The 26,803-nt window shown below is 36.7% G+C and overlaps 1 protein-coding gene across 19 annotated transcripts in view; it reads right to left on the reverse strand.

Annotated features, from left to right (window-relative positions):
- Positions 1-26,803, reverse strand: part of RBMS3 (RNA binding motif single stranded interacting protein 3) — a 764,097-nt gene that overhangs the window by 444,851 nt on the left and 292,443 nt on the right. For all 19 annotated transcript variants that reach the window (XM_054479599.2, XM_054479608.2, XM_054479604.2 and 16 more), the window contains one exon: positions 13,181-13,272. In XM_054479599.2, the coding sequence (XP_054335574.1) occupies positions 13,181-13,272 (92 nt within the window). The remainder of the gene's footprint in view (positions 1-13,180; positions 13,273-26,803) is intronic.

Raw genomic sequence — 26,803 nt, forward strand, 5'->3', positions numbered from 1 at the left:
CTGGCTGGAAGACTGGGCATCTGGTGAGATCCTCAGGTTGCCTCCACTCAAGACAGAAAGCAAAGGGAAGCCAGACTGTGCAAAGATAACATGGCAAGAGAGAAGGTCAAGGTGGCAGGCTCTTTTTAATAACCAACTTTTATGGGAACCAATAGAGCAAGATCTTATTTATTACTGTTAGGAGGGCACCAAGCCATTCACGAGGGATCTACCTTTACGACCCAAACACCTCCCACTAGGCCCCAACTCCAACGCTGGGATCGAATTTCAGCATGAGGTTTGAAGGGACAAACGTGCAAATATTAGCATTCTGCATCTTTGATTGTTATTTAAGGTAGGTTTCTAGAAGGAAATGAACAGTTCAAACACTAAAAATAATTTTCAGAAAAGTCAAACCAATTCACATTTCCACAACAATTAGTAACTTTATCAAAATATCATTATTCTATTTGTTTTAACTAGTGTACATTTGATAGTAAAAATAGTATCTTGGTTTTTTATTTACATTTATTTTACTACTAGTAATATTTATGATGATTTATAATGTGGATTTTCATATGTGACTTGTATGTTTACATCTTTTTTTGTTTACTATATTTGTCTTTCAGTATATTTGCTGATTTGGGTAAATACTTTATGTATTAAGATCAGTTTTTGCACTTCAAATGGAGAGTCTTTCTGTGCTTCACTCAGAAGTCTGAGTATACAATTTTGTGGTCATATCTTCCATAATCAGCAATCATTATTCTATCCTCTTCTGAGTTTAACCCTATATTGAATATATACAAAGAGCTAGGTTTTGTTCCTTTTTAGTTAACCAAGCCTCCCTGCTACATGAATGTTTGTACATTTTTATTTTTAAATTTAGCTACGTTTCTAATGAGCCTACATACCTGTGGACATGTGTCTTTTCATGGTGATTGGAATGTGGTCAGTCCTTTCAGTCTCCATGAAAGGATATGTCATCTCTGGAAAGATGTCTTTAGTTTCTGTATTTGCTTATTGCTTCCGTTTTAGCTATTCTTATTTCTTCTTCTGGATGATGTACTCACTGTTATGTTAGACCTCCACTCACTTTTTTTTCTATTTTCTTTTTTTACAGGAGAATGGGGTATCCATCCCCTCAGGCATTTATGCTTCAAGTTACAAACAATCTAATTATATTCTTTATTTTAAAATGTATAATAAAGTTATTATTGGCTACAGATACCCTATTATGTTATCAAATAGTAGCTTTACCAAAAAAAAAAAAAAAAAAACTCCACTCTCTGTCCACCATGCTTGCCATGTTTTCTCTCATTCTTTTGATAATTTGACCTTTATTTTCCTGCATATTGGGAGAGCTTCTTTAATCAGTTCTTTAAGACATTAATTTGATTTTCCGTGGTGTCAATTCTGCCCCGACTATCACCAATATGGAATTTAGTTCTGTTACTGCACAATTTTTGTTCTTTCTAATACTTCACTTCACTTAGTTCTCTTTGCTCCTTAGCTTAATGTTTCTTCATTTTGCCCTACTGAATTTGCACTCAAGCTGGCTTCCTCCTTGTAGGTTTTTGTTCCTTTTAAACAAAATCTAAGTTTATCAAAAATACAGTTAAGCATTAGGTATTATAGGAGAAATGTTTTTAAAATATACATTCTCAGATTGCGCTCTTAGAGACTCTGATCTGACGGCTCTTAGAGGGAGGTGGGGAGAAAGAAGAAGAGAAAAATAAAAAAGATGATGAAGGCACCTCCTCAAATGAATCATACTCAGCAGGAATGACCACAATATCAGATGCCTACATTTGACAATATGATATGGTTGATATGTATTTGTTTGTGTGTTTGTGTGTAATCTTATCTTCTAGAAGTTAAGCAAGGGAGAGAGAATAAGAAAAACAGGACTTTTGTATAAAATAATTAAGAATAGACTAAAGAGATATTAAGAATCTCAATTTTGCTCTAAGATTTTATCAGTAATTATAAAATCCTTGAGTATTTCTGGAAATCCATTGCCTATTAGCCTTGGTCTTTCAAGGGAAGTTGTTGATCATTCTTTACTGTATTTTTACATATTTCATGGGGAAATTGGGAGTGGCTTCCTCAGGAATATATAAAGCCAGAAGCTGGGCAGACACTTTTAATGATGTTACATTAGCAAATCAATATTTTCTGGGAATTTAGAACACAGACTTCTGTGTGCTGCATTCTGGAATCCAATAAACTTAACTTTGTTTGATATTGTATCTTTATAAGGTAGTGACATTTCTTACATTAATGTCTAACTATGGATATTTCCGAAACCAGATACCTCACTTACTGGTAAGTGTTCGTCCACAAGTAACATGTCATTCTTCTCGTGGAGTGTGATTTATATTTTTTAATGATGATGATTTCTGTAACGTCTATCATCTTACAAGAAATTTACCTTTGAATCAGAAAAGAGTAAAATTCATTTTGTGCTGGTCTCATCAAGCAACTTTGTTCAGTTACCTTAAATACGAACACCAGGGAAGACAGTTTATCTTTGATATATGAATATAATTTCCAAATGGATCCTTAGGCTAAAAGTAATTCATGAGTATGAAAAAATGAGCTCTTAGTACCGCTTCATTTAAAACTTTATTTCCTTTATAGAAAGGTATGATATTGCTAATGTCACTTTCACAGAAAAGTGAAAAAAAAATCCATTTCAATAGGAAAAAAAAGTCTGGTTTTGTTTTGAATTTTACCATTTTTCTAAAGTTGATTATTTTCTTAAGTTTGGAATACTTCTTAGATATGAAGAAGGAGTTAATGTGCTTACAGATGTTGGAATGTCAACTTCCACTGATTTAGCCAGCAGACTCTAAGTTTCACGGTGTGGTTAAGTCATTCAAATAGCAGTTAAAAAGTGTGTCCTGGACATGGTGGGAAAAGAGGATCAAACTGAAATCAATATCCCGCACAAGAGTGCTACTCTCCTCGCTCCGGGCCCAAAACAACACTCACATTTCTGTTTTGTTTTTGTGTGTCCACTGTATGCATTTGTGAACAGCTCTCACAAGTGTCCAAGTGATACACATCATAGTGTAATAAATATAGCATGCACACAAAACCAGAGATCACAGAGGCCTATCATTCAAGTTTGTTTATTACTTATCTTTAGGTTTCACTTTCAATAAAAGTCAGATGTGCTGAGGGGCTATCAAACATGTTTTAGTTATTGTGTTATTGCATGGAAAAATTATAGCTACCTGTGATAATTGAACATCTTTAAAAAAACATGTATTTTTTGAATGTATATGTGTGCATACACATGTGAATATATGCAAGTGTATACCCAATTTCTTTAAGACTTCTAAAATATAAGAGTTATTGGTCTTCATTTCCAAATTCTTGTCATCTATTTTCTCAAGAAACAAAGATGTCCATCTTGTCCCATTCCACCAGTCAATAGTTAGAAGGATTATATTGAACCATTGTTTGTGAGCTCAGGAATTATGTCCTCCTGAATAATTGGTTAGGATAGTGAATTAAAGGACTATTTCTGTGCAAAATTCAGTTTGAGGTCACAAAAATTTATCAGAATTGAAAACCATTAAAATATAACCAGTGCTGATTATTCATTTGTTCATTCCCATATTCATTAATTCCACAAAGATTCATGAAGCCCCACTATGCATATCAGGGACTCCAATAGATTCTGCAGTTCACTGATTTAATAATTTTATCCAGTCTGTTATTCCGTTTTAGAAATTCAAAAGCCAGGCTCTGCTGAAGAGACTAGAAAACAGCATTAGCAGACTTATGATCTCCTTGGAAAGAATAAGGCTTTGGAACCAGAAAGGGTTGGGTTCAAGACCACTTGACTATCTTAGTGAATGTGGGACATCCCCTATTTTTTCACCTGTACAATTGGAATAATAATAACTACCTCCAAGGACCCTAGTAAGAATTAAATGAGATAATAATTATAAAAGCACTTAACCTATTCACCAGCATAAGGCTGATGTTCAAGAAATAATTTCCTTTATTCCCTGCATCCTTTTGTCTGTCTCCTTGCCTTTTTTCAGAATAGATATAGTTAAAGGACTTGAAGAGAGTCTCAGAGCACACCAGAAGTAAATTACACAGAAACAGAAGGTGGACCGTGAACCTTGGTAGTCTGTAGGTTTCTCAATGTTAAAATGTTCAGCCATTTAGCATAATTCATATATTATATAATTCTACCATTCCAATTCATCCAATCATTTTTACAGTACAGTATAAAAATAAAATGCAGAAAGCAATTATAGTTGGTTAAAAGTTGGGGCCAGGAAAGCAGGAAAGCCAATTATAGTTGCTTATATAGTTGGGGCCAGGAAAGCTTCCATTGCTTCTACTTTCTTATGGAAAGATAGTGGTGTAACACTCCTGGTCCTTCTCTTACTTGTCCACTTACATAATACTTCCAAATGGGAGAAATAATAACTCACCTGACTTGTGAGTTTGAGAGCAAGAGCTCAGCAAGTGTGGCTCATTGCTCTCTCCCTTGTCCTTGGGATCTATCTGCCAGTAGAGAGCACATTCACTGTTTCCTCCTAGTATGATAAGAAGTAAAGATCTTATCCATGGGTGGGGAGACACATGGTTGTCCAGCACTCCTTGTGACTGAATGGCTAAACCAAATTTTGACGTTCGCTATTGAAAGATTCATTTTCCTCACAAACCTAAGTCACATTTTCCTAATGTAACACCAGCAGTCATACAATCAATAGTTTTCTTATTTTGACATACTTCTTTGTCCTTTTCAACGGGATCAGAATCTACGTGGGATAAAGCAGTACTTTTAATTAGGCCCACCCCATGTACAACAATGGTGATTAGAGAAAATACCTTTTCCTTTCAACTTTAAGAACAAATTATTAAAGCCATGAATGAAGACTATTCATTATTTGGTTTTCTCAACAGTACATCAAGAAATGAGTAATTGACTGAGATCAGCCTGTGGACACATTCTCCTCAAAGAGGCAGGATGAAAGTGTAAAAGTGTTGATGTTTCTCTTCTTTCTTTTTTTTTAGACTGAGTCTTGCACTGTCACCCAGGCTGGAGTGCAATGGTGCAATCTTGGTTCACTGCAACCTCTGCCTCCCGGGTTCAAGTGATTCTCCTGCCTCAGCCTCCCGAGTAGCTGGGATTACAGGTGCCCACGACCACGCCCAGCTAATTTTTTTGTATTTTTAGTAGAGACAGGATTTCACTATGTTGGCCAGGCTGGTCTTGAAATCCTGGCCTTGTGATCCTCCTGCCTCGGCCTCCCAAAGTGCTGGGATTACAGGTGTGAGCCACTGCGCCTGGCCGATATTTCTTATAGGATGAAAAGAACTTGAATTCCACACATATCCTTCAGTAAGTAAGTGCCTGGTCAACTAGTAGGGAGCCCAGTTTAAGACACTGAGGCAATTCTTTTGTTGATTTTTGTTTTTGTCCAATGCTAGGAAAGTAGAGAATTTTACTAGTATACATATGCACTGTTTCACTTAAGATGACACAGTAGAGTCCTTGCAGAAGCAGAGGGTAGTACCCACAGGCAGATTATGGAAATCATTCGATATAAGCTAATACAAATATTTAACTTAAGATGAGTCTGCTTCAAAAACTTCAAATAATTAATGAATAGGATTAAGATCAACCCCGACAATTTCAATATTGAGTTTTGAATCCCTGCATTCAGCATTTGGATCAGGAAAAAAATTGAGCCAAATTGACATAGCCAACAAAGCAGACATTCACAAATATTTTATAGACATGTAAAAGACCAGCCAATAAGTATTTCTTTTCCAGAAAAATTTAAAATTTTCAATCATGAGAAAAATAATACTTATATATTTTTAGAGAGATCTGTCTGTTGAAGATGTATCCCACAGGAGCAAATGATACAAATATTCATTTTAGGAAATGAGATAGAGCAAGGTTTACATTACATAGCATCAGTCATTCAAGAGTAATGAACTGTGTTAAAAGCAATATCAGAATGCTTTTCTTTGGAATCACAGTTATTTAAAGGGCATTCCACAACCGTAGAGGAGGGTGTCTTGTCATATTCTTACACCCACTGGTACAACAATAGAACAACACGATTTGAAGAAGATAAGTGTTGAAATAAAAATTCACTCATCAATTAGAATTTGACTCACATGAAAAAAAAAATTCTAAACAGTGCAATATTAGGATGACTTGAAACCAGACAACTCCCACAAAAAAGGGGGGGAAATGATGGTAGTTTATGCAACTCTTCTATTGTTATGACGATGCAGAATATAGACAATAATAAAACCCAAAGATGCTATCTCACTAAAGAGTCTGGTCTATTTTAAATTACTATATAAATTTTTCATAACTATCGCTTAAATATAAGTATAGTTTTCTCCTCTCATTTCTTTTAGATACGTGTTCAAATGTCACATGATTAGAGAGGCTTTTCCTGACCACTGTACCTAAAATACTACCATCTCCATATCCTATTTAACCACCATCTCCATCTCCTATTTTGTAACTGTAACTGGTTTTTAATTTTCTTCAAACCAATTGTTACAATCTAATAAATTATATCTCTTTGTATAACAGTTACTTTTTGTAATCCCCTATGTGAACTTCATGAAACTTTGTTTGACTCAGTACTATGTCTGTAGCATGGAGAACAATCCTTGTGGATAGGAGGTGCTCAACATAAATGTGTTGAGAAAGTAGGAGAATGAGAGATTCCTGCTTCAATTCGAGCCTACAGCCCTAGTCCCCATGGGGGAAAAATGGGATACAAGCAAATGATAGCATATAGGGATCTCTGATCCTTTGGTCTTATTGCAAAACAAACAAACAAAAAGACATGGACGTTATTCTAGGAACATTAGCATCCCCAGATAGCCCTTGTCCATCACTATATAAAGTATTGATTGTTTCCCACCCAGTCTCAGGAAATATCTCTCGTATCGCCTGCTCAAGTTACCCTGGAAGAATGCCTCTTTCCTTCCTTCTTAAGGAGCCCTTGAGAAGCCTCTATGTTTACCAGGAGGCTCCATCCCACTGTAGTGACCAATAAATATCAAATAGCCTGTTTCTTCTGCTTTACCTAGGAATGATAAAAACAAAAACTACTAATACGATCTTACACTACAGGAGTGTGGCTGACAATGCCTGTCATATACCTGTGCATTCAGAAGAGTAGCTTTGGTAGACAACAAGCCACATTATGAGGCCAATAGTTGCACTTTGGTAAAATGTTCTAGAATGTACTATTGAATACATCCTTCCTTTTTTTTATTATACTTTAAGTTCTAGGGTACATGTGCACAACATGCAGGTTTGTTACATATGTATACATGTGCCATGTTGGTGTGCTGCACCCATTAACTCGTCATTTACATTAGCTATATCTCCTAATGCTTTCCCTCCCCCCTCCCCCCACCCCCCAACAGTACTGGGTGTGTGATGTTCCCCTTCCTGTGTCCAAGTGTTCTCATTGTTCAATTCCCACCTATGAGTGAGAACATGCAGTGTTTGGTTTTTTGTCCTTGCGATAGTTTTCTGAGAATGATGGTTTCCAGCTTCATCCATGTCCCTACAAAGGACATGAACTCGTCCTTCTTTATGGCTACATAGTATTCCATGGTGTATATGTGCCATATTTTCTTAATCCAGTCTATCATCATTGGACATTTGAGTTGGTTCCAAGTCTTTGCTATTGTGAATAGTGCTGCAATAAACATGTGTGCATGTGTCTTATAGAAGCATGATTTATAATCCTTTGGGTATATACCCAGTAATGGGATCACTGGGTCAAATGGTATTTCTAGTTCTAGATCCTTGAGGAATCACCACACTGTCTTCCACAATGGTTGAACTAGTTTAAAGTCTCACCAACAGTGTAAAAGTGTTCCTATTTCTCCACATCCTCTCCAGCACCTGTTGTTTCCTGACTTTTTAATAATTGCCATTCTAACTGGTGTGAGATGGTATCTCATTGTGGTTTTGGTTTGCATTTCTCTGATGGCCAGTGATGATGAGCATTTTTTCATGTGTCTGTTGGCTGCATAAATGTCTTCTTTTGAGAAGTGTCTGTTCATATCCTTCACCCACTTTTTTATGAGGTTGTTTGGTTTTTTCTTGTAAATTATACACCCTTCCTTAATTAACTAAAAGTCTTCTACTGGAATATAACTGATATGGCTTCACTGTGGTGATATATTTTGTAAATTCATTGTGTGTGTGTGTGTATGTGTGTGTGTTTGAATTTAAAATATTTTCTTTTGTGTATTCCTTGATTTTGACTTTTCATCTTTTTATATTTCAAGTAAAAAATCCACTGATTTTTTTTTATTTTTTTTCAAAGACAACTACTACCAAGGTCATTGATTTATCAGAGAAGTCCTTTCCTCTGGTCCCCATCTAGTTTTCTGCCATGGTAGATATAACATTTTTATATTATGCCTGTCAAGCTACTTGACATCCTCTGGGACACTTAGTCTCTTTTGTGATTGCTTAACTGAGATTTACTCTACAAATCCCACTGGAAATGAATCACGTTTGGGAACTGTAATGGCAGTCTGGTAGTACACCTGATGAAGTCTTAGCTGAAGGCCCTGAGAGGGAGTGACTTCTTTTCTGCAGACATTTCCTCTAGAATAAGATATACTGTGTTTACTCATATTTGGAATTGACAGAAAGCAAATAAGAAAGATGCCTGTTAAGCCTGAGATTACTCAAGGACTGGTTGGTAATAATTCATGGCTGTTTAATATGTAGACCCATTCTAGTGTCTCTAAATATATCCAGGAAAAGCCTCCAAAGCTATGCAGTTCTCCAGCGAGGCCTCATTGAGGCCACAGAGAATAAGGGGCAATTAAGATCCCCCTGGATGACAGAATCAGGGGTTATGTGATTGGATAACCAAGGAACTTACTGCACTGACAATGCAAGAATTCTATTTCCACCTAGCAGGATTTGATATGTATTTGAGATCAATAATTAGGCTTGCTTCCCATTTTCTCCCTCCCTAAATAGTCATTTTCCTTTAAGTGCATGTATCCTGTTGTTTCTGTGTCATTCTACATTGTGGGAATTCAGACAGATAACTTCTCTTTTAAAGGTATGACTTGCTGAGCTATGAGGAGGAGCCATGGGCCTGTTGGAGATAACGGAATCACCAGATGCAATCACAGCTTTGAGGTGGGTTCCTTTTAGGAAAGAATTAATGCATGCCACCTAAAATGTATGCATGCATGCCACCTTTATTGATGTCATGGATGCTGGATAGCCAACGGGATGGACTATTCTTAGTTTTCTCTACTGCAGAGGCAAAGAAGTCAAAATACTCATCATTTCATACTCTCTTACAAGAAAGGGGGAAACCATATGCCTCCGTTTTGGCTTCTGAGTTGTAAGCACAAATTGCTGAGTTGAGATTCTGGAAAAGCCTTTAAAAGGACAAAATCAGCCATACTGCTCCTTCATCTATTTGCTTTTTTCTCTTTTTCCTGGATTAACTGTGGACACAAGAGCTGGAACTTTAGAAGCCATCTTATAAATGTGTGACATAAAAGCCAGGGATAAAAGATGGCAGAGCTGCCTTGATCCTTGATGGCACCCCAAAGAATTGGCCTCTGCTGTCTATCTATGGACTTCTTCCTACATGAGTAAAATAAATATCTGCAAGTTAACTTATTGTTAGCAGGGATTTCTTCACTTTTTTTCATGCTTATAGAGACACATATTCCTTGGCCAATAAGTTTTTTCTCTATATCCTGAAGTTGCCAAGAACAGTAACAGCCAAAATTCATAGTCTGGAGCTGTAGCAATTCAGGAGATAGAAGAAATGTTAAACATTCATTAAAAAAAAAAGAATTTTTATTCAATCTTCATTCTCCAATATTCAGCACCCTGCCTAGACAGAGTAGGCAATAAAAATGTTTGCTTTGATGCTACTTATTATATATTTTAAAGAAAATAATTTGGAATAGCACACATTTAAAACATGTATTATGAATTATACAAGGTTTAGTAGCAAATTTGAATTAAATGTATAACAATATTTATTGAATAATTAACATTTACTAAATTCTTACTATGATCTAGGCTCTATGCTAAATAATTAATGTATTTTTTAAAATTCTCACAGCAGTTCTATAACCTAAGAGTTATTATTAGAGAACTTCAGAGACATTTAAGTAACTTAGCCAAGGTCACACAGCCAGGTGGTACCAGAGCCAGGATTCAAGGCCAAGTTTACTTCTCTCCAAATCTATGCTCCTAACCACTATGTATTACTAAAATATTCTGAATCTGATTCCCTAAAAGAAACATGACTTTTGATACCAAAAAAAACAAAAAAAAACTCCTTTGTGGCAGAACAGTAAGTATACAGAAAAACGTTCATCTACGTTAATGGTAATTCATTATTAACCAATTACCACTTCCTGGGTAACTTGCTGTTGGTTGACAAATCAGTTGGATTTTCCATATGCACACACTGGAATAAGCTAGCTAAATACAACAATTCACTTGGAGAGTTGTATGTTAGCTGAAGGTTACTATTGGGAAACTAGAGTATTTGTAATATTTTTATTTTGAAATCCTGGAGTCATTAAAATGTGACATCACAACATGCATAGTAGGATATTGATAAGAACAGGGATGCAAGAGGTGATTCAGTAGATACTTAAATGGCCAAAAATATAGTGCAAGTTTCACACACCCTGCAGACTGCAAGTTTATATGATAATAAATAACAGTTATCACCAGGACAAAGGAGTAAAATGCCATGAAATCCAATAGCTCAGTGAGAAACCTGCTAATACAGGTGGTGGTCAAGCTTGTCCTATTTTATTCTCAGAGGGAGCCTATTTATTTTCTTATAGATGGTTAAATTACAGAGTCATTCATTGCTGAAAGTTTTCCAGTAGGCAGATATGAGTGTAAAGCTAAGAGAATAAGAATTAACTTCACAGGCAGCAGAATTGATAAGGTAAAATCTTTGAGCAAACTACAGAAATAAAAGTGACTTTAAACATTCCAATTGGAATCTCTTTTTTTGTACAGTGGGCATGAGCCAATGGCCAAAATGCTGGCTAGGAAAAATAATCATTTTAGGAGGTCTTTAAAATAGTTCCCCAAATCAAATAGCCTTCTGACTAGGTGAGATATCAGTGATTAGAGAGAGAATGAAAGAGTCAGAGGGTGTGTGGGGGTGGGTAATAGAGAGGGAGAAAGAGGGATTCTCGGTGCACCAGAATACTGGGAAACTGAGGGAAAATATTCATAATGGTTCCTCAGTAGTTATGAAATCAATGTCAACTTTCTTTTCCTGTTACAGAAGATGGCAGTGGTTTTTATCTAACAACTAACTATACATATTCTGAGGACATTTGAAATGGTGGAGATTATGCATGCTGTTTTCATTACTTCTAAAGTGCTACAATCTGCTAACTTCCAGATTTGGGAGTTTACCAATGGAACAGATCAAGAAATTCCAATAACAACTTTTTCGTTAAGCATTTTTATATTCATTTTCTTGGAAGTAGGTGTTGCTTTCAGTCCAAATTCAAGTTACTTATTTTACATATACCTAACAGCTCCATTTCATCATTTGTTTTGTGCATACAGGAAGTCACTACTTAATGCCATTGACTCTTTGCCAAGTAACCTTTAAACCAAGACATGTATATAATTTCCCTATTAATTAAAAATATTAACTTCATCAATCTTAGTCCATGAAAAAAATCCAAAGCTTCCAGGCATAATCTTGATGAAGAATACATTACACAGCTGAAAGAATTCAAATTTATTCTGCCTTGAACAACTAGTCATGTGTCATAAAGGACAACGAGTTCACCAAAGTAATCTATATGGGAAGTGACTTGCAACAAAAGGTTAACAGATATGCTCTGTATCAGTTTACTAGAAGACAACTGTAGATGAAGAAACCAAATATCTTACCTCTAGTTATTTGAGGTCAAAATTGGAAAATGTTATCAAATAATGTTAGCAATCTCAACAAAATCCAAATAACTGAAAATTTGACTACTTTATCATTATATCACTCAACTCTTATGGGAATAGTTAAGTGTATACATGAACAGAGCATGAATATATTAGATCAGGATTTCAAGGTCTGTTGGCCATTCCACCTAAAATTTATAGAATCTAGAGATAAATAAGTTCACTATTTTCAATCAGAAAGAATATTTAAAGACTTAGGTTGCAGGTGAATAAATCTTAAATGGCCATCATTTTAAAACAGACATCTAACAAGCATCCATATTATAAACAATTGTTTTGACTTTTTATCTAGAAATATTTATAGATTTACAAGATGTTGCAAAGATAGTACAGAGAGATCCTATGTACCCTTCATGAGGTTTCTGCAAATTTTACATGTTATATAATTATACAATATCAAAACCAGGGAACTGACATTGGCGCAATATGTGTATATAGTTCTATGTTACTTTATCAGGTATAGATTCTTGTGACCACCACTGAAATCATGATACAAAAGGATTGTAAATAATTTAACTTATTTTCTTAGATAATAAAATATATTACAGTTTCAGGTAGAAGGTTCTAGAATACATATTCTATTTAACAATACGTAATTATTGAAAATTATTAATATCTAAAATTATCTTAGAAAACTCTCCATATAAAGGCCAAAGTGAAATTCTAGCAATACAGACACGGTACACTTCAGTTAAACTCATTTCCCTGCACAGATCAGACAATCCCATCATTCGACAATCAGCTCTCCCCAGCTAAGAGAACGCACACTTTTTTTAGCACACAGTTTATCAAAGACAAGTTGCTGATAATTCTACTACTCCAAAACTGCTTACCAGTAGAAGTCCCAGACACACACACACAGACACGCCCCACCTTTCTCAAGCAGAACAGAGCACTTCACAAGTGTCCTTAAATCTCTAATGAGGTTACCATAACAAAAGATACAATAATAAATATACACAAAGAAACAATGAGATAAGCCAGACAGATTCCCCTAAGCCAAACCTAATGTGGAGATTCTTATTTTCCCTAACAAGAAAATATAAACCAAATTGTTGCAAACTCCACGTCTGAGTGAGCTCAGAGCAAAGGAGAAATATTTAATCTCTCCTTCTTCCTTCCTCCTTATCTCTCTCTCACTCACACACACATACAAACACCCCTAAACATCAATCTTACCTTAGCCATCTGTGCCTGCACGCCATTTGCCTTGAGAGATGCTACCGCTTTCTGTGCGGCTGCAGGACTGTCAAAATCTACAAAACCATAACCTGTGAAAACACAAAACCCCCTTGTTAGTATTCACAAAAAGCTGAATCTCTATCTTAACTGATGAAGTACAAGTTTACAGATAGACTTGCATTTGTTTCTTCTGACATATTACCCTGGTTGAACATTAGGCTCTTAGATTAGTGGTCCTTAATGCTTTGGGAGAGATAAAATCATAATATCTCCAGACATAAAATAGTAACTCTTATTTTCTAGGCATTGTTTTGGAGATTGGGTGTACAATCAGTAACCCAATTCAACCTAATTTGGTGGGTAAGTTAATTGACTGTTTAACTGTGTTCTTTCTTCATGGATTATGGCAAAAGTGAGGTACACAAAATGCTGGAAAATATAGAAAATTCTCTCCCTAAAGTTAATTTTCAAAACCTCAAATATTGATGTTAACAAAAACCATGATAAGAACTTGCAAAAGGTTATCAGCAACTACAATAGTGCTTGGCACACAGTAGGCATTCAATAAATATATGTTGACTTCATGAATAAGTAAATATTGTGAATGAGAGGGTTTAAAACCTAGTTCCATTTGATTACTAAGCCCATGCTCCTCTATTATCTTGTCTATCTCAATGATAACATCTTAAATTATTTTGACTCTTACGGATCTGTGAAAAAGAATGATTAAATACATAAATATTCTTGTTTCTTTTAAAAATAAGAAATACTATGTTGCTTATTTGTTTCTAGTGTACAGTCTGAAAAGGCTATATGAGTTTCCTATGCTACTCTGATTGTGCGCTTGTGTGGATGTCTATATATGGTGAAAGCAAATAAATAGTAAAACAGAGTCAATGAAAAGTCCATTTTGCATGTCCTTAAGCTAGCTAATAGTCCAAGGCTTAGCCTAACAGTAATGTTAACTGCCAAGAAAATTTAATATAAATGCTCAAGAGTGAGTATAAGGACAGCTTTGTTTGGCATGCTTAAAAAGCTCACCATATGTATCCTATATTTCTTCTCATCTGTCAGGCAGGGAATCATCTGTATTCTTACACTTATCTCATTTAGAAATTTTGAGGTGAGCCACTGAAGCAAACCTACTAACTATGTACTGTGACACCTCCTCTCACCCCAAAATAACCAAAGAAGAGTGCAAGGGAATCCAATTACCAAGTTGTTTCTTTTAATTAACTTTTTAATCTTTTCCCCTCGAATCTCGTCTTCTTTTTCTCCCTCCCAGCATGTTATCCTAAAATGAACTTGTTACACAGCAGTGTACTGTAAAATGCTCTTGAAAAGCTGGGCAGAGAAGCTGTGAAGTTTGTATTTCTAGTCCAAAAGGAAGCCTGTTCTGTAAGTACTGCAAATTCTTCTCTTCCTACAAAATCAAACTAAATGGGTAATATAAGTATTACTACCCAGTAAGATGAGTAAGATAGGAAAGAAAAGTGAAAGTAATAGTCAAGAACTAGGGTCAAGGGGAGAAGAAAGCAAAACTATAATCTGGATATCATCTCTCACATGCTGATTGCTGTGCTGGGTAGTTGACACACTGGTACTTGGTGAAGTCATAATAACATCAGGTACTACTTGCTTCATGCCATTATACACATGAAGAAACTGAGGTTAGGGTAAGGTGATCCAACTTGACTACAATCACAAGCCAGCCACTCATTGAGCAGATCCAGGATTTGAAGTAAAGTCTGCATGTGTCCTTTCAAATACACCATACCATGAATTGCTTTATATCCCCACATTGTAAACTATTCTAGTAGCCTCTGAAGCCCATCAGAGAAAGGACTCAATTCTTGAAAATTCCTTAAATGGCATGGAATAAAACAATTCCATATAAGATGAATTAATTGAGCTCATTTAATCAGTACATTTGCCAATGGAGCCGTTGATGAGTTAAGTTGAGATTGAGATGGGAACCACCTTGTACCTTACACTTTGGCCAATCTTCTTCATCCATTCATCGGCTCATTTATTCATTCAATAATAAAGTTCTATTTCAGGCACTGCACTAAGCAAAGGGTATATAGTGGTGGGAAAAAACGTCAGTTCCCACTCATGCAACTAATAGTTGAGTTGGGAGATGGATGAGAACAAATAACCATACAAATGAATATATAATTACAAAATTGCAGATCTTCCTTGAAAGTAAATGAGAGCATATAATATAGATTTTAATTATTGATTGTTCATTATTGAAAGTTTTAAAGAAGCAGTGGTGTGAAATGATCTGCATTTTTAAATTGAGATTGCAATGTTGTGGGAGAGCTGGGAAACTAGAATGGAATCAGGAGATGACTTAGGGGCTATTGCAGCATTCCAGAAGAAAGGCAGCTGGCAATGAAACAGGGTGAAATGGATGCTTTGAGTTATATTTTGGAGGCAGAATTAACAGGGCTTTGTAAATGGATTGACTGAACTGGAAAGAAGGAAGACATAAAGACATAGACAAGGATTACCACTGGTTTTGTTTGTTTGGTTGGTTTTGTTTTTGCCATAAGCCACTGGGTGAGTGGATATGTAATTTATTGAAATGGGAAGACTCAAGGAAGAACCAGCAGGGGAGAAGGAAAATTTAATTATTGGTCTGAGACATGTTGAGTCAGAAATGCCCGAGACATCTAAATAGAAATGTCAAATCGCAGCTGGATATATTAGGTTGGTGCTCAGAAATGGAGATGAAATTGGAAATATAGGAGGACAACAGCACAAAGATATAGATGTTATTTATAGGAAATAGTCAAAAATGCCCAGAGTAAGTATAAAAGAAAAAGGTCCAGGACTAGAACTCAAACAACTTCAGCATTTAGGCATTACATAAGAAGAAAAGACTGCAAAGAAAGCTGGAGAGTCAGAGAGGAAGAAGGAAATGAAAAGGGAATCAGATGTCTCAAATCCAAGGTAAGAAAGTATTCTGAGAAGGAGGGAGAGATCAATTATGTGAAATGCTACTGAGAGTTTGAGCAAGAAGACAGCTTCAAGACGCCCAGTGTCTTTAGAAACATGATGTCATTATCATGATTTGCTTTAGGCAAGTGGTGGGGATTGAAGCCTGCAGGAGTAGTTGAAGAGTATGAGCAAGATGAGGAGGAGGATTTACAGGCCTCTTTGCAGTTATCTTGGCTGGGAAGAAGAATTAAGAAATAGATGTAGCTAGCAGGGGATCTAAGGTCAACTGAGTTGTTTCTGTTTGTTTGTTTTAAGATAGGAGATGCTATGGTTGTCTGTGTGTGTGTGTATCTATTTCCCACCTGATTCCAGTGTGAAGCTAGGGTAGGAAACTGCTGAGTATTCACGTAAATTATTCAACAAATCGTTATTGACCACTTTCTACAGGACAGATACTGTTCTTGGCATTTTTGAATGTTGAATATTGATAGGAAAGATCAAGCAGAAAATAGATTAAAACTTCAGGAGGACAAGTGGATGATTTATAGAAAAACATTCCTGAGAGAGTAGAAGGATGGGCGTGTCTAGAAACTTCATGCAAGTGTTGCCCTTCGCCAGACAAGGATCCTCCCCTTCACCCATTGTACCTGGAAGAAAAAAGAGCACTCTCCATTACCAGGTGTTGTTTCTTTGTATTACCCCAGGTACTGGGACTGTACCTAACATCTAGCCTATGCTTAATAAATATTTGTGAAAATAAATGGAAAGCACGTTTGAAAAATGTTAACTTACTTCATGGAACTATGAAGGGGATGAACTGATAAAAGTGTCTATTAATACTGCTGGGCTATAAAGATCACGTAATGCTAAGTGGTCATGGTTCTGTTTCAGCCATGCTGCCACTCAGCAGGCAGCCTCTTATTTTATGGCTTCCACCCTTCAGTCTAGCGTGTCTTCTCTCTGGCTTCTTCTCTTCCTTTCCACCCCCACATGGTACACAGGATATTACAAAATCAAGATGCTGACCTCCAGGACTAAACTTCAATCTGAACAGAGAACATTTCTGTGAGGGTAGGAGACACCCTGAGCTTTCTCTGAATCAGGGACGTTCTGGCTAAACTTTGAAAAAAGTGTACTTATAAAGAGTCACTCTGCCAGCAAGGAGAGAGAGGCTGGCCCTTTTGTATAAAATATCTGTATTGACGGTTCCAAGCCAAGGGGGATAAAGACTTCATAAATAAAATTAAAAATAGGGGATAAGCTACCAAATCAGAAATATTTCACTGAATTATGTGTTTTTCATATATACTCACTTTCACTAGTTACAATGGAAGTTTATGTAAAATGTCTCAAGCAACCCTGAAAAATACTCCCATTCTAGAAATAAACATTGCATTACTGAGTTTTACATGACAGCAGATACTACATCACAATCAGAAGAAAACAAAATGAAATAGGAGACTGCCCCTAAAGAATAATGATGCATTTAGCAAGGAATAAAGCCACTTCAATTTGCTTTCAATTTGTTTTCCTTAATGACAAATAATCAAGTCTGGGAACAGCAACCTCTGTACCTACACCTGGTGAGGAGAAGGGTAAGGGGAGATTAGTTCAGCTTCAGCTAATAATGCTTTCCAGTAACTGCTAAAATCCTCAACACAACACTGGCAAATGCTAACCATCAGAAACTCTGGCCCAAGTGGCTGTAAGCCCACCCGTCTCACTCTCTCAATTACATAATTAAGCTTGGCAGCAGGTTCAAATGAATTAAAACTGAATGTCACTGTTTTCTCCACACACTCCTGTCCTTGTTTTTCTTCCTTGTCAGGGGGAGAAGGCCAGCAGTTCTGCAATTAGCGAGAAGTAGAGCAGTGAGAAAGAACCAACTCTGTGATAATTAGGTCGTTTGCCAAATACACTCATTCCATTGGCAGATATAATCAATGCTTTCCTGAAATGTTTTAAACCCTGTGTGTTAATTTAAAGTTTTGCTATTTTTATTGCACTACAAGCCTGGTGACTTTAGAGAAAAAACTGTATGTATGTGTGTGTGTATCCATCCATCTATCTATCTATCTATCTATCTATCTACCCATCCATCCATCTATAATGGAATTCTACAAAGAACAGTAGTGTCCAGATGGTTCTTATATTGTTTCCTTTAGTGCATTTGCTGGCAACATCTTCCCTGAGACCTTTGCCATTCAGTTGAACCACTGTGTGACAATCCATCTGAAATTTCATTAAATGTTTCTTTACCAACTTCAAAAGCTTATTTTACACTTCTGTGTTGCTGTGGGCTCCTTAAGTTCTCTATTTAAACTGCTTATTTGTTTACCAACATTGGGATTGTTCTTTATGTGTGTGTTTTGAGGTGTATTGGGGGGAAGTAATGATAAAACTAGAACTCCTGCTTTAGATTTGCAGTGCCATCAACAGTGAGCCAAGGAGACTTGCTCTCAGAGTGTAACTGCACACTAAATTTCACATTTGTATTGTTCCACCTCTTCAGAATGACTGTCATAAAAGCTCGCTTGAAACACAGATGGCTTGGTGTAGCACCCAAATTCTTTCAAAGACAATCCAACCGTGAGTCAAATGTGATTTCTAAACAGAATAAGCAAACATTTTGGCTAAGAATTATATATACATTCAGCTGAAATTCTACCTAAGTTTAACAGTTGAAGACGTTAACAATGAATCACCTTTCTATAAATCCTTCCCCACCTTCCATTTGGGCTTAGCAATATTCTGAGGCTGTTGTCTGGGCTCAGAATAGGATGACTGAGTTGCAGGGAGAGAGGGGTGGTTGGCAGGCTGCCTGGAAGTCTGATGGCACTTAGACTGCCTCCATACCTCTGTATTTCTGCTGGATTTCTACTGTATCCCTAAACTATTCAGTTATTCCTGACTATCTTTCCTTATTGGATTTCCTAGTTCTTTGCATTATGTGATCACAGAAGATAATGAAATAACAGCATTGATATATTTATTGCAACTTTTCTTTTAAAACAACAAGAAAACCTACTCATTTCTTCAGTATCTCCTTTTGTCTCCATTTACTGTGAGTGATCATCATAGTAAAGCCGGGATACCACAGGGGAACCAATATGATAGCCATATGGTCTACCTTAGATTTGTGAAAAAATAAAGGCAAAAGATAGTTCCTGCTGAAAAGCAAAAGCCAGAGACAAAAGAGCTTACTGTGAGAAAAATTCTAAGCCATTATAACCTGAATCACCTATGCTTTCAAATGTCTTAAAAATATAAAATGCAGGGAGTTGATACAGAAAAGAAACCACATATGGACTGCCTGAACAGGAAGGGTTGCAGCCTCAGACACTTAGCAAACAGAGGAAAATAACCTGGGTAACAATATCCACTGTACAGAAAACAGGTTGCTCCACTGGAGTCCCCTCATATTCCAGTTTAATTGCCTAAGCATTCTGAAATTTGGGTGCCAGAAATACGAAAACAAGACATCAGCTTTTGGAACAGGAATTTGCCTATTATTAGTGATATTTTTGAACCACAATGTGATCTTCCTTTTCTTCTTATTATTATATTATTAAATTTACTAAGCGTCTACTACATACAAGGAAGACAGTGCCAGATGCTGTAACGAAAACAAAAACTCTAACATGGCTTCTCTTGACAAAGAGTTTATGGTCTAGTAGAGTGGATAAATAAATTTAAATGCAGTGGTTTATGTTTAAATGGCATATAGACACAATTATCTTATATTATTGAACTAATTTTATACCGTGTAGTATGTATGGCTTAGGGTGTACAGCTCTGGTCAACAGAGCTGAACAACTGAGCCAGGTTCCATTCAGTAAGTGCCATGATGGTAAAATTATCCATATTCTAAATTTATGTATATATGTATGAATTAGTCTATCTTTCTGTCACTCAGTTTGTTTGAAATTAAGTACAAGCTATAGAGAGTAATCACTACCATATAAATTGTGGGAAAAAAAGTGTTAGTATTTTAAAATGGCAACTGTTTCTTCCAGGTGGGGGAAAACTCAATATATTTTGCACACAAATGATAAAAATAAGGACTGGGGAAAAGGAATAGGTCCCCAATGGTATTTCCAAGCAGAATAAAACAATTACAAAGACAGACAAATTTAGAAAGCAAAGTATTTAGTAGTATGGCACTTGAAAATGGAACACTTTCTCATTCCATTTATGTTACACAAAAAATCTTAGTAAACTAAACACAAATTCAAATCCCAAAACTCACTTTCCTCTTCACCATGTTCGATTGATTTTTAAATGAGAGAAATTGCTTCTTTATACTGAATAAAGTCAAAATGAGTATCAGAATCATTATTTATGGGCTTAGTGCAGTCACTATGCTTTATTGAGATTAAAGAAACTTACTGATTTGCCAAAGACCAACTATTATTTTATTATAATATTGCACAGATTAAGGAGCAGCATACTTGGCAGTAAATGGGCAGATTAACCTCTGGGAACCATCTAGCAAAGCTTTGCTTTGCTAACGGGCAGTGTTCAAATATACAAATAAAATATATGTCTTGTTTGAGCTGTTGGTCCTGTGTGTCTCTACCATCAAAACAGCAGGAGGTACAAGTGTGTGATGGTGACTGCATGAGCAAGCCCAGCATATTAATAAAACAATTCCATTGAGTTTACAATTATGATAAAAGTGGGCTATGACTGAACACTTTAATTATAGCTCTACAATCCCCAGCCCCAATTTAGGATAGGCAAACCTAACTAAAATTTTATTCCTGGCTGTCCCATTCTTCCCTCCCCCTTGCTCTAGACTTACAGATGGGTAGAACAATAGACTATTCCTCCATACAAGGAATAGAGGTAATGATCTCAGGGTGTCAACTGGAAGACAAGCCCCCTACCTCTTCCCAGGTACTTTAATCCCTATTCACACTCAATAGTTTCAGCAAATGGCCTGGGAAGCATGCTTGTACTCATCCCTACTTACTCTTCCCCACAACCGAAGCATCCTTCTTTTTACCACCTATTCATCTTTAGAGGATAGACCATTATAATAAAATTGGGCAACAACCCGGAAAGATACATGAAATAGTTCAGAGCAGAAAGGAAGAAAAGTGAATTCTACATATAGGGTAACCCCTTTAAGAAGCATGTATTACCTGTGATTCTTTGTTTTTGTTATACTGTGCATTCTGTATATTCCCTCCACCAACTTGTCACTTCATCTAAATTTCCTTATAGAGCCGTGTGTGCTTTTGCATACCAGTATTTTCCTGGGACAGGGTTCCATCCATGATTTCCTCCTTCAAAACCTTTGATAAAAGGTTCTATTTAACTACAGTTGTGCACTTTCCTAATTTATACTCATATTTGATTGAATATGCTCTTCAGTCACATGTTTATAGGCCTTATTTCAAATATTTTAAATAAATATCCTCAAATACTGTCCCTGTCACTATGAGACATGGTGGATTCTACATCTTCTTATACTCCAAATTACTTTTCTCCATCCCACTTGACATATCAAATACAAGCTTAATTATTAGAGTTTTAAAAATAAAAAAGCACTTATATGTATATATGCACAATCGAGAGTAATAAATGTACCTGGTAAAAACAAAAACAAGTCAAACAAAACAGAATTCAGTAAAATGTAATTTCCCTTACACCTAGACCTTGGTGCTTTAGTCTGCCTTCAAAACAAACTGCCCTGTGATTCCTTCTGATGGTCCTACCTGGAAAGGCAACTAAAACTAATTCTTGAGCTCTCACTATTCTATGTATTAGGGACACCCAGAGGTTTATAGAGTTATAAAAATATAGTTCCTGTTATCATAAATTATAAAATCAAAAATATTTGTAGTAAAGGTTTTGTAAATGGCTCTCCAATTGTACACACATTTCTTTTCCTAAAATAAATAGTTGATAAAGGATGGAACAAAATGGCAGAATAGAAACCTACATAGTTGGTACCCCCAGCAGGAACACCAAATTTTAACAACTATCTGCACACAGAAAAGCACCATCTCAAGGACCAAAACTCAGGTGAGCAATCCCAGTACCTAATTTTAACTTCATATCTTGAAAGAGATTGAGGAGAACAGGACAGACAGTCCTGAAGCACCAAAACCACCCCTCCAACACCACAGGTAGTGAGCCATGCAGCACAGAGTCTGTGCATTTGAGGGAGGGAGAATACAGCAACTGGGGGACTTCACATTAAACTCAGTGCTGCCCTGCCACAGTGGAGAGCAAAGCTGTACTAGGCTCAGCCAATGCCCACACACAGAGGGAGCATTTGGACCAGACCTAGCCAGAGAAGAATCATCCATCTCATCAGTCGATACCCAAGATTCCTGGCAAGCCTTGCCATCACAGGCCAAAGTGCTCTGGGGACCTAGGTAAACTCCGAAAGGCAGTCAAGGGCACAAGGACTGCAACTCATATGCAACTCCTAGTGCTGGACTGGGCTCAGAGCCAGAGGACTAGGGTGGCATGGCATGAGACCTAGGGAGACACCAGCCCGGGCAGCTAAAGGAATGCTTGTGCCATCCCTCCCCCAGCCATAGGTAATGCAGCTCACAGCAATGAAAATGTCTCCTTCCTTCTGCCTAAGGGGTGGACAGCAAAGAGTAAAGAGGAGCCTTGTGTCTTGAATACCAGCTCAGCCATAGTAGAATAGGGCAATGGGCAGAATAATGAGCCCCCCACTCCAGGCTCTAGCTCTCAGATGACATTTGTAGAAACACCCTGGGCCAAAAGGCAACCTGCTGCATTGAAGGGAAGGACCTAGTCCTGGAAGGATTCATAACCTGCTGACTAAAGAGCCGTTGGGCCCTGAATAACCAGCAGCAAAACCCAGGTTGTATGCTATGGGCCTTAGGCTCTGAGATGTATAGAAAGGAAAAGTAAAGGAGACTTTGTCTTGTGTCTTAGGTACCAGTTCAGCCACTGTGGCATAGAGCAAAAAGCAGGCTCTTAGGGTCACTAAGCCTAGGCCTAGGCTAGTAGACAGCATTTCTGGACCTGCCCTGGGCCAGAGGAGATCCAAATTCTCAGAAGGTTGAGTCTCAGGCTTGGCAGCATTTACCACAAGCTGACTTAAGAGTCACTGGGCTTTAAGGGAACATGGGCAGTGGCCTAGCAGAACCCCTCAATGGGCCAGTGGTGGCAATGCCCACAGGGAAAGGCTTCTCTGCCTGTGGAAAGGAGAAGAGTGGAAAGAACTTTATGTTGTGGACTGAGTGCCAGCTTAGCTGGAGTATAACAGAGCATCAGTCAAATTTTTAAGGTTTTTGACTACAATCCCTGGCTCCCAGACAGTATCTCTGGACCCACCTGGGGCCTGGGGAAACTTGCCATCCTGAAGGTAGGGACACAAACTTGGCTGGATTTTCCACCTGTAAATTGTAGAGGCCTAGGGTTTTGTGTAAACATAGGTGATAGCCAGGTAGTGGTTAGAGTGGGCCTTGGGCAAGACTCAGTGCTATGAAGGTTTCAGGTCTGACCCAGCAGTCACATTGATGGCAGCCACAGAAACCACACGGGGTCAATCCCAGTGCATCACCACACCTCCAGTTTGAGGTGTCTCAGTGTAAAGACAGAGATTCCATTTGTTTGGGAGAAAGTAAAGGAAAAGGAGAAGAGTCTCTGCCTGGTAATCCAGAGAATTCTTCCAGATCTTATCCAAGATCACCAAGGTGGTACCTCTATGAGTCTGCAAAAACCACAGAAATATTGGGCTGAGGGCCCAAGTCCTTTCAAATACCTGGAAAGCCTTCTCAAGAAGGATGGGCACAAACAAGCCCAAACCATGAACACAACAATAAATACCTAACTCTTCAATGTCCAGACACCTCTGAACACCTACAAGCATCAAAATCATCCAAGAAGACATGACCTGACCAAATGAAGTATATAGTGCATGAAGGACTAATCCTGGAGAAACAGAGACATGTGACCTTTCACACAGAGTATTCAAAATAGCTGTTTGAGGAAATTTTTAAAAATTAAAGATAATACAGACAAAAAAATTCAGAATTCTATCAGAAAAAATTAACAAAGAAATTCAAATAATTTAAAAGAATCAAGCAGAAATTCTAGAGTTTAAAAATGCAAATGACATAGTGAAGAATGCATCAGAGTCAACAGTAAAACTGATCAAGCAGAAGAATTAGTGAGCTTGAAGAAAGCCTATTTGAAAACACACAATCAGAGGGGACAAAAAAGAGTAAAAAGCAATGAAGCATGCTGACAAGATCTAGAAAGTAGTATCAAAAGGGCAAATATAAGAGTTATTTGCCTTAAAAAATGAGGTAGAGAAAGAGATATGTGTAGGAAGTTTATGCAAAGGGATAATATCAGAGAACTTCCCAAACCTAGAGAAAGGTGCCAACATTCAAGCACAAGAAAGTTATAGAACACCAAGCAGGTTTAACCCAAAGAAGACTACCTCAAGGCATCTAATAATCAAACCTCCATAAGTCAAGGATAAAGAAAGGATCCGAAAAGTAGTAAGAGGAAAAAAAGACAACATATGATAGAGCTGTAATACATCTGGTAACAGACTTTTCAGTAGAAACCTTACAGACCAGGAGAGAGTGGCATGACGTATTTAAAGTACTGAAAGAAAAAAAAAAACTTTTACCCTTGAATAGTATATCCAACAAAGATATCCTTCAAGTGTGAAAAAGAAATAAAGACCTTTCTAGATGAAAAAAAAGCTGATGGATTTTATCAACACCAGACCTGCCTTCCAAGAAATGCTAAAGGGTGTTCTTCAATCTGAAAGAAAAAGATGTTAATGAGCAAGAAGAAATCATCTGAAGGTACAAAACTCACCAGTAATAGTAAGTACAGAGAAAAACACAGAATTGTATAACACTGTAATTGTGGTGTGTAAACTACTCTTAAGTGGAAAGACTAAATGATGAACCAATCAAAAACAATAACTACAATTGCATTTCAAGATACAGACAGTACAATAAGACATAAAGAGAAATAACAAAAAGTTAAAAAGCAGGTGATGAAGTTAAAGCGTAGGGTTTTTAGTAATTTTCGTGTGTGTGTGTGTGTTTTCTTATGCAGTCATCTGTTTAAAATAATAGGTTATAAGATAGTATTTGCAAGCCTCACTGTAACCTCAAATCAAAAAACACACAATGGATACACAAAAAATAAAAAGCAAGAAATTAAATCATACCGTCAGAGAAAATCACATTCACTAAAAGGAAGACTGAAAGGAAGTTAAGAAGGAAGGGAAGACTACAAAACAACCAGAAAACAAATAGCAAAATGGAAAGTCTAAGTCCCTACCTATCAATAATAACATTGATTGTAAATGGACTCTCTAATCAAAAGACATAGAATGGCTAAATGGATGAAAAAATAAGATTCCATGATCTGTTGCCTACAAGAAACCCAGGTCACGTATAAAGACCCACAAACTGAAAATAAAGGGATGGAAAAAAAAAAGATATTCCATGACAATGAAAACAAAAAACAGCAGGTGTATCTACACTTATATAAGAAAAAATGGATTTCAAGACAAAAACTGCAAGGAGAGACAAAGAAGATCCTTACATAATGATAAAGGGGTCAATCCAGCATAAGAGCATAACAATTCTAAATATATAGGCACCCAACACTGGAGCACCCTGATATATAAAGCAAATATTATTAGAGCTAAAGGGAAAAGTAGACCTCAATACAATAATAGCTAAGACATCAATAATCCACTTTCAGCATTGGACAGATCTCCCAGATAGAAACTCAACAAAGAAACATCAGACTTAATCTGCAGTATAGAAAATATGGACCTAATAGATATTCACAAAACATATCCTCCAGAGACAACAGAATACACAATTTTCTCCTCATCATGTGGATCATTCTCTAGGATAGACTATGTGTTAGGTCACAAAACAAACCTTAAAACATTTAAAAAATGGAAAAAATATCAAGTATCTTCTCTGACCACAATGAAATAAAACTAGAAATCAACAACAAGAGGAAGTTTGGAAACTATATGAACACATGGAGATTAAACAATATGCTCCTAAATAACCAGTGGTTCAATAAAGACGTTAAGAAGAAAATTTAAACATTTCTTGAAACAAATGATAATGGAAACATAACATATCAAAACCTATGGAATACAGCAAAAGCAGTACTCAGAGGGAAGTTTATAGCTATAAGTGCCTACATCAAAAAATAAGAAAAAATTCAAATAAATAACCTAAGGATGCATCTTAAAGAACTAAAAATGCAAGCATGATTTAAATGCAAAGTTAGTAGAAGAAAAGAAATAAGGATCAGAGTAGAAATAAATGATTTGAAATGAAGAAAATAATACAAAAGATAGATGAAACATTTGTTTTTTGAAAAGATAAACAAAACTGACAAACTTTTAGCCAGACTAATGAAGAAAAAAAAGGAAGAAAACCTAAATAAAGAAATAAATAAATAAGAGATGAAAAAGGAAGCTGAGCGTGGTGGCTCATGCCTGCAATCCCAGAACTTTGGGAGGCCAAGGCAAATCACTAGAGGTTGGGAGATTGAGACCAGCCTGGCCAACATGGTGAGACCCCACCTCTACTAAAAATATAAAGATTAGCCAAACATGGTGGCAAGCACTGTAATCCCAACTAGTTGGGAAGCTGAGGTGGGAGAATCACTTGAACCTGG

This window comes from Pongo pygmaeus, chromosome 2, assembly GCF_028885625.2.
Source record: "Pongo pygmaeus isolate AG05252 chromosome 2, NHGRI_mPonPyg2-v2.0_pri, whole genome shotgun sequence".
NCBI classification, from domain to species: domain Eukaryota; kingdom Metazoa; phylum Chordata; class Mammalia; order Primates; family Hominidae; genus Pongo; species Pongo pygmaeus.